The sequence below is a fragment of the Orcinus orca genome, chromosome 11 (assembly GCF_937001465.1).
Source record: "Orcinus orca chromosome 11, mOrcOrc1.1, whole genome shotgun sequence".
Taxonomy (NCBI): domain Eukaryota; kingdom Metazoa; phylum Chordata; class Mammalia; order Artiodactyla; family Delphinidae; genus Orcinus; species Orcinus orca.
In genome coordinates this window covers 56,736,605-56,751,131 of record NC_064569.1, presented here as the reverse complement: position 1 = coordinate 56,751,131, position 14,527 = coordinate 56,736,605, and the positions used below count along the sequence as shown (strand labels likewise).

At 41.6% G+C, this 14,527-nt stretch overlaps 1 protein-coding gene across 2 annotated transcripts in view; it reads left to right on the top strand.

Annotated features, from left to right (window-relative positions):
* Nucleotides 1–14,527, top strand: part of PTPRB (protein tyrosine phosphatase receptor type B) — a 113,407-nt gene that overhangs the window by 9,465 nt on the left and 89,415 nt on the right. For both annotated transcript variants that reach the window (XM_033409536.2, XM_004281887.4), the window contains exon 3: nt 1,507–1,757. In XM_033409536.2, the coding sequence (XP_033265427.1) occupies nt 1,507–1,757 (251 nt within the window). The remainder of the gene's footprint in view (nt 1–1,506; nt 1,758–14,527) is intronic.

Below are 14,527 nucleotides of genomic sequence, written 5' to 3'. Positions count from 1 at the left end.
CACAAGTTAAAAACATAGGCACAAAGTGAAGGGGTACCGGACCTGAATATTCTGTAGGTCCTTTCTTTGGAAAAAAAGTGGTGGCCTAAAATGGAAAATGGACTTGTTTGGTTTGGAGGGTTTTAAAAATACATTTAGAAGGTTAATTAAAGACAATTACAGAAGAGTAAAAATTTTTCCACAAGATATTCCAAAGCTACACGCAATGGCGATAAGCTATGTTATTTGCAGAAGAAATTTCAAGAGTGTTTTAATCATTTACCGAATTTGGGGGAAGTCTTGTTTCATCCATTGAATTAATTCTGTAAGCTGACTAAAAAAAAAATAGTTCTGAGGATGAGAACTTACCAACTGCTCCTTAGTGAAGAAGAGTAATCATAGGTTGACATGCTAAGACATATAATTACATGCTAGGTATTTGGAAGCTTGTCTCTGTCCTCACCTCATCATTAAATCTTTTTTTTTTTTTTTGAGGGTCTGAGAGCTAAAATTGTCACAGCTAAAATTGAAATCCCCTGTCAACTCAGGGGATTGGCATTGGCCAAAGCTCAAAATGACCAAAATACTAATCTCCACATACAGAAATGTTTACATCCCAACAATAGATCAATATCTATGTAAAAGGACATTCTAACACCTAACCCAATTAAGACTGCAGAATTAAGACTTCTTCTTGGAATTTGTTGTAAAGGCATATTGCTAATAGTACAGTTGGGTTTGTCCTGTAGAAGACACCCCAGGGATAAATGAATCTGGTCTGCCAGGCACAATGGAAGTGATATTGGCACAGGATTCAAGAAGATAAAAACAAACAGAAGCTAGGGAGAATGTCTAAACATTTATCAAAGCCTCGATCTGGTAGATGTGCAGGTAGGGCTGCCAGATAAAATATACAACATTCAGTTACATTTGAATTTCAGATAAATGACAATTTTTTTGCATAAGCATATTCCTAATATACAATATAATATAATGTAATGTTGTATATTGGGGAGGTTATTAAATATACTGAATTATTGGTTATTCATGTGAAATTCTAATTTAACTGGGCATCACATATTTTTATTTGCTAAAATTTGGCAACACTGTATACAGGGTACTCTGCACAACCCTCCACATCTCAAGGAAAAGATGCTTAATGGTAATGATTATTTTATTTACATTTAAGAGAACAGCTGATATTTACATCTTGCTAAATGTTAAAAAATACCGTTTCCATTTTGAGCCTCTTTGTATGCTTATAGCACAGTTATAGCCCTGATAGCACAGTTTCCACAACTCTCCCTGCACCCTGTAAAATTGATAGATGGATAAAATTGATAGATGGGTGAAATGGACAGGGCAAATGAGTATGGTCATACTCAAAGTATCTTCTATTTTTCGTATAACTGAAGCCTATCTACATGCCCATTGTTAAAGCGGTCTTTTTCTAAGTAAAGTTGCTTTTATGTGAAGAATCCCTAAAACATGAGGGTAATTTTAGCAACTGTCCTTTCTTTACCTCAGCTGGCCTGGGAGCAGAAGTCTCAGTAAGGAGTACTAGAAACACAACTCCTCCCCAAATCCCCACTACTTTTAATGCACTTCCATATAGCCCGGGACACCTTATTAGTAATACCACAGAGACCTTCACCAGAAGTACTACAGAAAACTACAGCCAAAACAGCAGCCAGAGGCAACACCCCAATCTGCAGATGGCTGGAACTACATCTTGGGCTCCCTGGACTACTCAACCCTTCTCCAGCACCACTGAAGAGGTAAGGGGAGAGGGGAGGGGATGGAGTGTGGTTTGGTAAGGTCTCAGAAAGCCCATTGGTTGAAAAGTTTTGCTTTGCTGGAAATACTGCTACTCAAGCGGGAGATCAGGCACTCTGTGTCCTGGGTGCTAATTGTACATGAATGCATTCTGTGTAATGAGAAAATCTTTGGGATAGAATTAAAATTGCTACACCTTTATAAGCTGAAGAGAATTATAACTGCACTCCTGTAGGTTGGCCACATTTCTGAACCGACGTCAGGGTTCATAGGCTTACGATAACCTAAAACCAGGAAATAGAATTTGAAATCAGTCCCTTGCAGGTCCCCCTGGATATATTTCACAATCGTTTATGCTTATAAGGGAGGGGAGAGAGTCACAAAGCAATGGAAGATTCAGCAATCACTATAATGGATTTGTGAACATGGAGGAGGATAAGCTGAGTCTCATAGCAATTTCACATCAGCATCCGCAAGAGGACAGATAAATGGCTGAGAAGCAGCAATGACACAGCCATAGAGTCTGTTCACATAGTGTTTCCATTTCAGATGTTCATCTCTTCAGTTTTGCTTTCCACTCAGGGTTTTAGGCTATCATTTTAGACAGTAACAGTGTAATTAAAACAAATTTTAAAAGCTAAGGTTTCATTTGGCAATATTTAGCTGTTTCCTAATAAGCAATCCAAATAATTTAGAGAGTAAAAGCCCAACACTATGCATATGACATGCATTTTAGTGCTCTGGTTTCTTTTGCATTGTGCAGAAATGAATATTGCACATGACTCCCGACTAGTGAACACATACCTCATTATTGATCACAAAACAAATAGAGTCAGGGCTTCCCTGGTGGCGCAGTGGTTGAGAGTCCGCCTGCCGAAGCAGGGGACACGGTTCGTGCCCCGGTCCGGGAAGATCCCACGTGCCGCGGAGCTGCTGGGCCCCGTGAGCCATGGCCGCTGAGCCTGCGCGTCCGGAGCCTGTGCTCCGCGGCAGGAGAGGCCACAACAGTGAGAGGCCCGCGTACCGCCAAAAAAAAAAAAAAATTTATATCTATTTTTTCTGTACTGATGTGTGTGTGTGTATATATATATATATGTACTGATACATACCAGTATACATGTAGTGATATCAGTATATATGTACTAATTTTTATCAGTATACCTACAGATATACACATAGAGACAGATACTAGTACAAAAAAAAACTGTGTCAAATAAGAAACATGCTGAATAAAAACTACAATAGAAACATATCTGCCTGAACACTAAAGCATTGTCTTTTAGCAAAAAGAATATTTCCCCATCTTTGCCCAAGTCGGACCATTGTGAAACAAAGACACAGAAAGCTCCCAGACATGGCCAGGCTCACTGCAATGAGTCAAGGACAGCCAGCCCTAGAGCTCTGTTGCCGGCATACCAGTCCCGGGGGCCGACCCAGCACCGTGTTACAGAGTCCACGTGGTCCAGCCCTAGAGCTGGGTTTGCAGCCTTGGGCTGTGGCAACTACTCTGTAGGGTTTTTTGGGTTTTGATTTTTAGTATTTTTCTAAAGTGAAGTTCACTCTAAAGTTTACATGAGCTCCCAGATGGAGCACCAGAATGACTGCAGCCAAAGATCTCATGTTCCATTTTTTTCTTGAAGCTCAGGCAAAACCTTAACTATGTCCTCGGAAGCTGAATGTATAAAAGCTATGCTCTTTCTAAAGGCAGTTTCTAAAACCGCAGTCTTCCATGACTCTCATGCCTTAGGTGAGGCAACCCTGCTAGATCATCATTTGATTTAGTGCGAGCATTTACTTTATAACAGTCTGTTATAAACAGCTGTAGTTAAATACTTTGAAAAGTAAAAATGGGTCACTTGGGAGGTAAAATCCCTGTCCTTTAAAAGTAATTTTGCAAGGTACTCTGCCTCAACACCTAGAAGAGTATTAGAGAGGAATAAAATTGTTCAACTTAATCGCTTGGATTTGTGTAAAGAAAATCTTTGTGTGTCAGTTATTTTCTTTATCAGCTAGCTCCTGGTTTGGGAGGATTTTGGATTGACTTACTGTAGTTGGGCCATGAGTTGGAGTGGTCTGTTATCGGTGATGATAGGAAAAATCTGAATGTGAGCTTTTGGAGGGTAGGGACTGTAATTATTCAACTTTGTAGCTCCAGCACCTGAACATAATGCTTAATGCTTACTAAAGGTGTGTAGAAAGGAAAGGGAAAGAAAGGTGTAGAGTGGAATGGAGCAAAATGGAGTGGAACTGGAGAGTGAAATGGAATGGAATGGAGTGGAGTGAAATTAAGCAGAGGGGAGTGAAATGGAATGGGGAGAATGGGATGGAGTGCTAGGGTATTGAGTTGATTGAAGTGATATAGAAGTGGGTGGAATTGTTGAATACTTGGGTAACAAATGACACATCTACTGCAAATGTCCATCTACTGCCAAGGTGTGATGGTCATGCTGAGTAACCATGTTTTTTTATATTGCCTAAGTATTCGAAGTTTGTGTGTATCTAGTATTTAATATGTTTCTATTATCTAATACTGTGTGTGTGTATATATATATATATATATATATATATATAGTTTCATTCAGGGGCTAATTATTCAGTTCCTTTTTCTCCTTTCTAGTTTCCCCCATTTCATCTCTTAATCACCCTTCAACTGCCCCCCACCACCAAAAAGGAAAAAAAAAGTGTAAAAGAAAAAGGAGAAGGAAGCAATGATGACTGTCTAGTGACTTTGGAAAATGTTCATGCATCCAACAAATATTTCCTGACAACTTAACTAGTGTCAGAACAGAGTGGTTAAGAACTCGGGCTTTGAGGTCAAAGGTCTGACTGCCTCTTACTAGCTGGTGACCGAGTCTCAGTTTCCTCATCTATAAAATGAACCTCCAGCTCTTAGGGCTGTAGTGAGGGCCAGGAGAGACAATGCCTGTAAAACGCTTACCGCAGTACCTGATCCTTAGTAAGCACTTAAGAAGGAATAGCTGTTATTGCTATTTTTTACTGGGACACAAAGATGAATGACAAGTTGTTGCCCTGAAGGAACTCACCATCTGCTGAGGTGTTGAGGGAGATGGAGATTACACGGGCTTGTGTGGAATGCAAAAGAGAGGTTTCTGACTAGTGTGGAGGTTTTAGTAGGTGTGCAGTAGGTTAATGTCTTCTGGAGGAGGGAATATCTGAACTGAGCTTCACGGAGTATAGGAGTTAAACCAATGAGAGGTGGGGGAGTGGGGAGGGAGGGATGTGTAAGAGCTGAGATGGGACAGGATGGAAAGTTAGAAGTGATTTAAACTTTCACCTAAAATTAGTATTTTTTAAGAAATTTGGGAATTTTATCACTTCAATCCAATCACACATTCCATACTTGTTTTTTGAGCACCTGCTATCTGCCAGACATTGTGGGGGATGTGAAAAATAAATAATAAAGATGGCGTTACAGAAGCACATAGAATCATTGAGTATAGGATCAGCAATCTGTTAAGACTGAATAAAAGACTTAGTATAAGAGCTCTGTAATAATTCTCACACATACAGATACTGAACATATATCGATGAACATTTCCAACACATGTTTTGAAATGCAGTCTTCATCCAGAAACAGACACTAGTTCCTACTTGTTATTTTAATCACTGACACTATTAGATTATCTGTCATTCCTTTTGTCCCCATACATATGCAGCCACTACGTAGAATTTAGCACACCTGACCTGAAAGAGAAATCGAGAGAAGAAAGAAAAAGAACTGAAATACTAAGACCTTTTACTTGGAAAGGCAATGTCATTACTACTAACTCACATTTATGAAGTGAGCAGTGTTCTCGATCCGCAAGCAAAGGATGAGTTAGGATTGGAACATAGGATTGGGAATGGAGGGTGGGATATCACAATACGCTTTCAATGAGAAAGTGGAATGTATTTGTGTTTTCCCTTCCATCAAGAGTTCTTTTGAGTTATGAGGAAGGAAACATGAAGAGATGCTATACACCATTTGCAAAGAAGAGAATCTAGGGGATAAAAATAATAGCTAAAATTTGTGTGCCAGCAACTATGCTAAGCACCTTCATATACTCTGGGAGATGGGTACTTGTATGCATTTTCCATCACTGTGTAACAAACTACCCCAAAACTTAGTAGTTTAAAACAATGACAGCTTATTTTTCTCACGGTTTTGTTGGCTGGGGCAGGGAGCGAGGGCATTCCTCCGCTGGTTTCACCTGGGCTCACCCTTGCGGTTGCATTCAGCGTCGAGCTAGAAGTTTCACAATAGCCTCTCTTGCATGGCTAGCAGTTGATGGTGGCTGCAGGCTTGGTTCTCCACCTGGCCTCTCATCCTCCACTCGACTCTACCAGCTTCTTTACGTGATGGTTTCAGAAAGCTTTGCAAGAGAGGAAACATGGAAGCTACAAGCCTGTTGAGACCTAGGCTCTGTAACCACACATTACTTCTGCCACATTCTACCAGTCAACGGAATCACGAACCAGGCCAGATTCATAAGGTGGAGAAACAGACCCCGCTTCTTGATGGGAGAGCTGCAAAGTCACATTGAAAAGGGGCATACATATTGGGTGGGAGGAATCTGTGGTCATTAAACAATCTACCATAGTATTTATTAATTGATTATTATTTTGTAGATGCCTAGTTTAAACTTAAAGAGGCAAGGACTCACCCAAGGTCAAATGATTAAAGAATAGCAGAGCAAGGAGGAGAGTACACATACACACACACACACACACACACACCCTGCACATCTAGTCACCTTATTCTCTTGCACAGAGCTCTTATTAATGAAGGTAAATGCCAAAAGGACATGATTTGGAATCCAGCATCACTCGTTAATGCTACTGCAAAGTTGTCCTAAGTTGACTCTCTTTGGAGCAGCATTTTCCCTACCTTTTTCCTTTTCCTTCTCTTTCGTCACATTGTCTTATGCCAGTTTGGAAGGTTGTGAACCTGACCCAGTACATGGCTTCAAAACTCTCCTTCTCTCAACCTGGACATGAATTAAATGAATCAACATGTATCATGTGCCTACAGTACTGCCTGGAAAAATAGTGTTTAATTAACATTAGCTACTACTGTTATTATTGTTACCATCACAGTATTATGTGGCAGTGTGTGTCTTTACAAGGACAAAGTTGGTAGAACAAGAAGCTTGTCTACAGTATGAGTCAGGAAATATCTAGCTCAGTGGTTCTCAAAGTATGGACCGAGATTCAGAAATTGTTAGAAATGCAACCACTTGGACCCTACCCTAGACCAACTGAATCAGAAACTCTGGCTGTAAGGCCCAGCAATCAGTGTTTTAACAAGCCCTCTAAGTCACACAGAGGTGTACTTTTAAATTCCAGAACCACTGATCGAGATAAATCTTGTCCTTCACCCACAATATCTGTCCCATGGACTTCTAAACGCCTTAGTTTCCCACCACTGACGGCACTTTTGTGCATGTGTCATGAGGGGGTGAGAGGGGGTGGTGACATAAAAGCTAAATAATCAAGTAGCAGAAATTAATGTATCTAATTCCAGCCTCCTGCTGTGACTTTGCAGAGTGTACAACATTGAAGGAATGGGGCCCAGGGTGGGTGAGTGGAGCCTGGGGAGATAGAGAACTGCTGCTAGACTCTAGGCTTTTTGTGTTCTAGAAAAAGGGGGTTCCAGGCACATGGTTCCACCGGGAATGCACGAGACTCTGTATTGGAGCATCAGCTGGATTTCAGCACCCGTGCACGCCCTCAGCCAGGCTTCCCTGCGTACTACATCCACAGAGATATCCTGCGTGCTTGTGCACAAGCCCAGTTGTAGATCAGGCCAGAGGCAGGTGTGAGAAGTGTACCCTGCATGTATTAGCCATTCCCTATGGGCAAGGAGAGACAGTCAGGGCTGGAGGCAGCAGGAAGTCAATCTTTTGGGGACCTGAGCATGAGATACAAGGGGAAGAGTTAAATGTGCAGAAGTGTCCTCCAAAGGCAGGGAAGCCAGGCCTTGGAATTTTGTTTAGCATCAAAATCTGAGCAGCCTCCACTTATCATTTGAGCAGTGGACTCTCAAGAGAGGTCCAGTCTGGATCCCCTCTCAGCCATGTGACCTCGGGGGAGGCGGTTTGATAAAGCGGTAAAGAGCTAGGGCTCTCGCGTCAGAGAAAGCTGGTGTAAATGCAAGTGGTGTCACCTACTAGTTACTCGTCATACTTGTTTCCTCTCTAAAATCAGGATAATTAAGGTACTCTATCTGCCTCATAAAACAGTTGTGAGGATTAAAATCTGATTAAGAAAAGTGCTTAGTGCCTTGGCTATACACGATAAGTACTCAATAATGTTCGCAAGCAATACTAACTTCCTGTTGTTGTTTCATCACCCCTACTCTGCCTGCATCACAGGGTTGTTCTAAGAACCAGATGGACCAGCGTTATTATGTGAAACTGCTTTCAAAGGAATCAAGCCTTGAACATGCATTAAAAATGTTACTGGCTGGTTCTGATTCTACTCAACATCCCTCAATCTGGTTTGAAGGCACACCCCCTTCTTCCCTTCCCCACCCTGCCCTGGCCTGGGCCCGGGAGACGGACCACATTTCCTCAGTTCATGAATAGCCATTGTGCTGCTGGTCTGAGTTTAACGGCTCTGTGCTTCCTTCCAGTTGGCCCTCAGAGACATCACAAACCAACGTGAGTCTCCAAATAAGTGCGGTGGCAAATGCAAAACACCTCCACCTCCTCCCACCCCAGAGCCCTTTATCGTGCTACTTAAACACAGGGGAGTCTCTCCACTGCCACCACCGCTCTGTGGCCAGAACTAAAGATGGGACAATATTCCCCTTCACTGAGACAAACACCTAGAAGGAGAAGTACAAAGATGTAGCAAAACAAAGCACCCCACACCATCTCCTAATGATTCCTCAGGACCAAGGGTAGTTCTTAGATTGTCCAGAGTGAATGGGATAAAAGACAAACAGACTTTTCTGAGACTGCCCCTAGTACAGGAAGTCCATTCTAGCAGGTACGATATTGCGGGAGGGATGTGTTCCTGAAGACCCTAATTTATAATTAGCATCATTCAAGTCTAATTCTGACAAAGGGCTGCAGTTCTCTCAGATGGCCCACTAATATGGATTACTAGGTGCCAACAGCATAATATGGTTTACAATTCGCTCGACCCTCTCTGGCTTTAAAATCTCAAGGATTTTTCTTTTCTTTCATTTTCTTTTAGTTATAGGGGATTTGCCTGACGCTCCATTTTGTGCACCAAAAGACTGGGTTCATATTTTGTCACAATATAAATCATATGCCCATAAAATGCAACCATCAAACAGAATATGTGCATTGAAATGGGCTCTTTAACCTGCCAGTATTTCTCTGACACATGGGTTTCTCTCAGCAGATGAGGTCAAGCCCAGATGAGGGTTGATGCAGAGAGGAGAGAACATAGCAAAGGAGGGGAAATGAGATTGAAGGAGAAACCAGGATGTACAAATTGAGATAGGAAGTCTGTGGCTCTCAGCCCTGGTCTTACGTACATCAGAATCACCTGGGAAGCTTTTTGAAGATGCAGGTTCCAAAATTCTCCCTCAGACCTACTGAATCAGAATTTACTGACACAGGACATCAGCACCAGAGTGTAAAAATCTCCCCATTGATTCTAATGTGCAATTATGTTTATGATCCATTGGAGAATAATTGAATAGTCAACCTGTTAGAAAAAACCATTGAACACAAGAGAAGAGGAACAGTTCTGCTGGAGATGTATCTATAACTTGAATCTAATTATCAGGAAACATCAGACAAATGCAAATGGAGGAAAACACGTACCATAGAAATAACTAACCTGTATCATTCAAAAAAGTCAGTGTCATAAAAATCATTTTTAAAGGCTGATGAATTGTTCCAGATTATGGAAGATTAAGAGACTTGACAACTAAATATAACACAGGATCCTGGGTGGGCTCCTTAACAGACAAAAAACAACAACAACAAAAAATGCTAAAGGGACATGCTTGAGTCAACTGGCGAAGTTGAAATACGGATTGTGGATTAAAGCATTGTATCAATTTTGCATTTCTTAAATTTGATATCTTTACTGAGATTACAAACTTAATTCAGAAGATATGCAGCCCACTCTGAAATGGTTTAGGTAAAAGTATCATATAGAGAGAGAAAGAGATGATAATAAAGCAAATGTGGGGGAATGCTCAAAGAAAAAAGATGAGTGGGTCTTGGTAAGGATATGTCGTAGCACTCCATATAATTTTCACCACTTATCTGTAAGTTTGAAATTATTTCCAAACAAAAAAGTTTAAAAAATAAAAAGAGTATTTTGCTTAAGGGCTTTTATAGGGTAGAATCCAAGGGATGCTCCTGAGTTAGGGGTAGACCAGTGGCTCAGACTTACAAAGACCTGTCCATCTTCTTCAAGGACCAGGAGGAGAGAGGGGGTGGATGGGGGGAGAGGAGAGCAAACACCGTGAGAAATGATGATGAATTTGCAAGAAAGAGCAGTAAATCCAAGGGTCAGAACTGGTGGATGAGCTGGATGATAAGTATGAAGATAAGATAAATAAACTCTGGAAAAGATTGCTAAGTACTTTAAATCCCTGTAATTTACCCCAGTTACATATTGGTTGTGCCCACGTATTCATTCCACTCACAGAATAACAGCTTTGAAAACCAGTTATGAAATACAGTGAAAAGTCACTGAAAGGGGAAATGCTATGAATTCCAGGGGCTGTCTTTGAAGGGAAGATCCTTTTCATCCTTCCCACCCTCTGGGGGAGCTGGCAACAGAATCCTACCATTGCTAAATCCAGATGAGATCACCACTAGGGTGATTTTTATTTGGAAAGTACACAGGAGGTACCTGTTTTTTCATCAAAGCTCTTCTGATCTGGATCTCTAATAGATCTGGGCCAATGAACACACACTACCAGTGTAGCTTTACCAGGTGCTTGCCCTTCATCTGTGTGTCTGTGAACATTTGTTGTTTGCTCCTCTTTGTGCAAGGCTGTACTTCCAGCCCAGGACAGCAAAGCTGTGGAGAGGATACCGCAGTAGATGCTTTGCTAAGAGTTTTGACCTTGGTGGCCTGAATCCAATGACCTCTGGATTATTCTAGAAGGATTTGGTCTTCCATGGAGTCAGAGGCTGCTTGGGCACTAGCCTATCCTAAGGCTTAGGTGCTAGGTATTATTGGATTCTGTGATGCTAAGGGTTACAGGTCTGCATTGGAGCAACTGAAGAATACAATTGCTTTTAAGATTCCCCAGTACTTAGCCATGTCCTTGTTTAGTGGTGAGCTGTGAATATTTACTGTCAATAGATGAACAGACATTGAGGCTCCACAACCTGGACATGTGGGAGAGATAACGAAGAGCCATGACTCCTTCCATCAAGAGGTTTCTAATCTAGCTGATGGTTTTATCATTATATTTTTGAAAAACATGGTAAGATCCTTTGATCTTCCACTTTGATCACTCTCAGCTTCAACAGTCAGGGGAGTCTGAGATGCGCTGTGTGGACAAGGTGAGCAGAATGCTGGCCCAGCATGCCTCCACCTTTTAATTTTTTTAATGAAAAGTGAAAAATCCAGATATTTTTCCCCTTTAAAATCTCCTGTTTTTCTCAACATTACCTGCTTATTCCATTTTTTAAAAACTATATTAAGATCTCACTATAAAAGCCAGAAAAGGCGCATGTGCTGGTCAAATAGGGAGCCCTCTGTTTGCGAGCTCCAGTGAATTCATGGGAAATGATGTTCTAACGACATGATACACAGAAAAAAGGAAGACAGAATCTTTTCCCTCCAATCATCACTGTCTAAGGGAGATGAGATGTGTGATCATTTCTTTTGTTTTTATTCTCCTTTCCCTTAAAGCCAATGTTAGCCATGTTTTGTTTATTTACTGTCCTAGGGCTTGGATAGTCACGAGAATCATGACCTTGCTCCTGAAACCAGAATGTATAGCAGTCACGCCCATACAGGCAGCCCCACTGGCCGCATTAACGCCTTGATTCCGTTCGTGTGTGGGCGACTCATTTCCGAGGGTGGGGTAGTAGCACCGGAAAAGTGGGAATGAAGATGCAGCAGAAGTGCTTGAGGTTGAAAAAGTGATTCGTTTACAGTCACATCTGGTTTTAAGTCATTCGTCTGTGTACAGTTACAAAGCTCTGACAAGAGCTATGCAAAGTTCATTTCCTCCAGATTTAAAAAAAAAAAAAAAGTGGGGGAAGGGAAGAGGGTAAAAAATTGATGTAGAAAGAGAATACCAAGAAACCTTAGAGATGTGTCTGGGAGAGATGGTGGAGCTGCTGTTAGAGACACATCCAGCACTCCCACCCCTCCCTTCCAGGATTTAAAAAAATCTTGGCACTGCCGACAGTCAGAGCAGCCGGTAAATGTCTTCTGTGCTGATCTCTTGAGGAATTTCTCTTGAGTATGGGATTGACAGCAATGGTAATTTATGATTATTTGGATGTTCTCAGAAAGACATTCTTGTCCGTGGACTTTGTCATTCTCTCTAGCATTGCTGGGTGCTCAGAATCCATGATTTATTGTTATTCATCTACTATTATTAGTACTAATAATCATACTATCTAACATACTATCATCCTTTAGCCAGGGAGGTGCTATAAATATAACATGCACCTTCTCATTTTATCCGCCCCCTCATTAAACCACCCCCAAATGCCTGTATGATTTCCATTTTCCAGGAGAGCTATGACCTAGGAAGGTTACAACCTAGGAAGCTAGAAAGATTCCTTGAAATATAAATATCCCAAAACAGTATCTCTAAACACAAAAGTCACAGTCCTTTTTTAAAAATTGCTTATCAAAATTATCTTACCTTAAATTTTAATAAATCTCTTTTTAAATGCATGACACCGGCTGCAGGTTAAAAATCGTATTCACTTTTGCTGTAATGTACTATTGAAACAGTTTCAGGTTGAAACAGAGAAAAGGATTTTGCCATCTTGTAATTGTTTTTAACTGACACATTCCCTAATTGCTAGGCTTTCTTCTTTTTAAAAATATCTGGGGGTTGGGCTTCCCTGGTGGCACAGTGGTTGAGAGTCCACCTGCCGATGCAGGGGACACGGGTTCGTGCCCCGGTCCGGGAAGATCCCACATGCCGTGGAGCGGCTGGGCCCGTGAGCCATGGCCGCTGAGCCTGCGCGTCCGGAGCCTGTGCTCCGCAACGGGAGAGGCCACAACAGTGAGAGGCCTGCATACCGCAAAAAAAAGAAGAAAAAAAATGACAACTGGATCAGAGTTTAGAGTAGGGGATTGACAATCTAAGGCTTTTGTTTGGAATTTGGATAGCTCTTTTTCACCAACTAGAGCAGGAAGGCTTGTTAAATACACACACACACACACACACACACACACACACATACACAGGCACACACGCACACACACACACATACAAACACAGGCACACACAGAGATTATTTGGCTCCAACAGAACATTTCAAATTCCTCAGGTTGTAGTACGACCCTTAGATTTTATGTTTCTAGCAAGTTCTCAGATGATGCTGATACTAGCTTTTGAGAACCACTGTCCTAAAGGTTACTACCTCCTTCCCCTTTCTCCTTTTCCTCCCTTCATCTTCCCTCCCATTCATCTTTTCCCACCTCTTCCTCTTCAAAATCAATCTTCTCTTCTTCCTCTCTTTTATTCCTTTGCCCTTCCCTCTTTTATTCCTCTGCTCCATCCCTCCCTCCCTTTCAAGATGATATTTGAGGCATCCAGCAGGAACATGTCTAGAAGGACTTGTTTACAGTGTTTATTCAGATAATAATATTTATTGAGCAGCTACAAAGATTCACTCATTCAATCATTCATTCATTCATCTACTCACTCAACAAATATTTGTTGAAACTCCACTGTATGCCAAACTCTGTGCAAGAAGAGCAAGACAGACAAAGACTCTGCCCTAAAGGAATTCTCCATATGGCTAGGGAAGGCAGACTGTATACAAACATATAAATAACTGGATTATTACCAAGTGTCACTAATGTTCAGAATTAAATAAATGGGTTGCTGAGATGAAGATTGATAACAGCACACTTTTCCCCTATGAGGTCAGAAAGGGCCTGGCCCCATGGGGATGTGTTTAAGCTGAGACCTAAAGATTGGGAGAAAGACAGATAAGCAGACCTCCTGGGCAGGAGTGGTCCAAGAAAAGGAAATGGCAGGCACAAAGGCCCTGGGGCAGGAAAGAGTCAGCTTCTTGGGGGTGTCTCCAAAACCTAAACCAGGGCCTGGCACACGGTAGGTGCTCAGTCAATATTTGCTGAATGAATGAGTAAATGAATTATTAGACCCAGGCCACTGGAGCATAGGAGGCAAGCAGGAGAGAGGCATGGAGTAAGCAGGGGCCAGGTCATGAAAGGCCTTTTAGGTCATGAGTGAGGATTTTGAATTAACCAATCAACTTTACCAATCCACTCTCCCTTCAGCCCCCAACCTTCTCTGCACCGAGCTCAAACCCTGATGTAAAGTAACAGCTCTCAAAGTGTGACCCTGGAACCCCTGATGATCGGTTGTATCATTCAACATGTATGTTCATGACATGATAAGAGCCATGCTTTCATCCATGAAATCATAATTAATGAATATATAAATTAGAACAATTATTCATTAATTGTTATGACTATTTGTTAAAAAGGCAGCTGTTTAACCAACGGTTTAACATTAGGCACTCATGTCTAACCAAAAGCAGTCCCACCCTTCCCCTGCAGTCTGGGAAAGGTTTCCTAGTGGCAAAGAGAAGAGGTTGTCCCC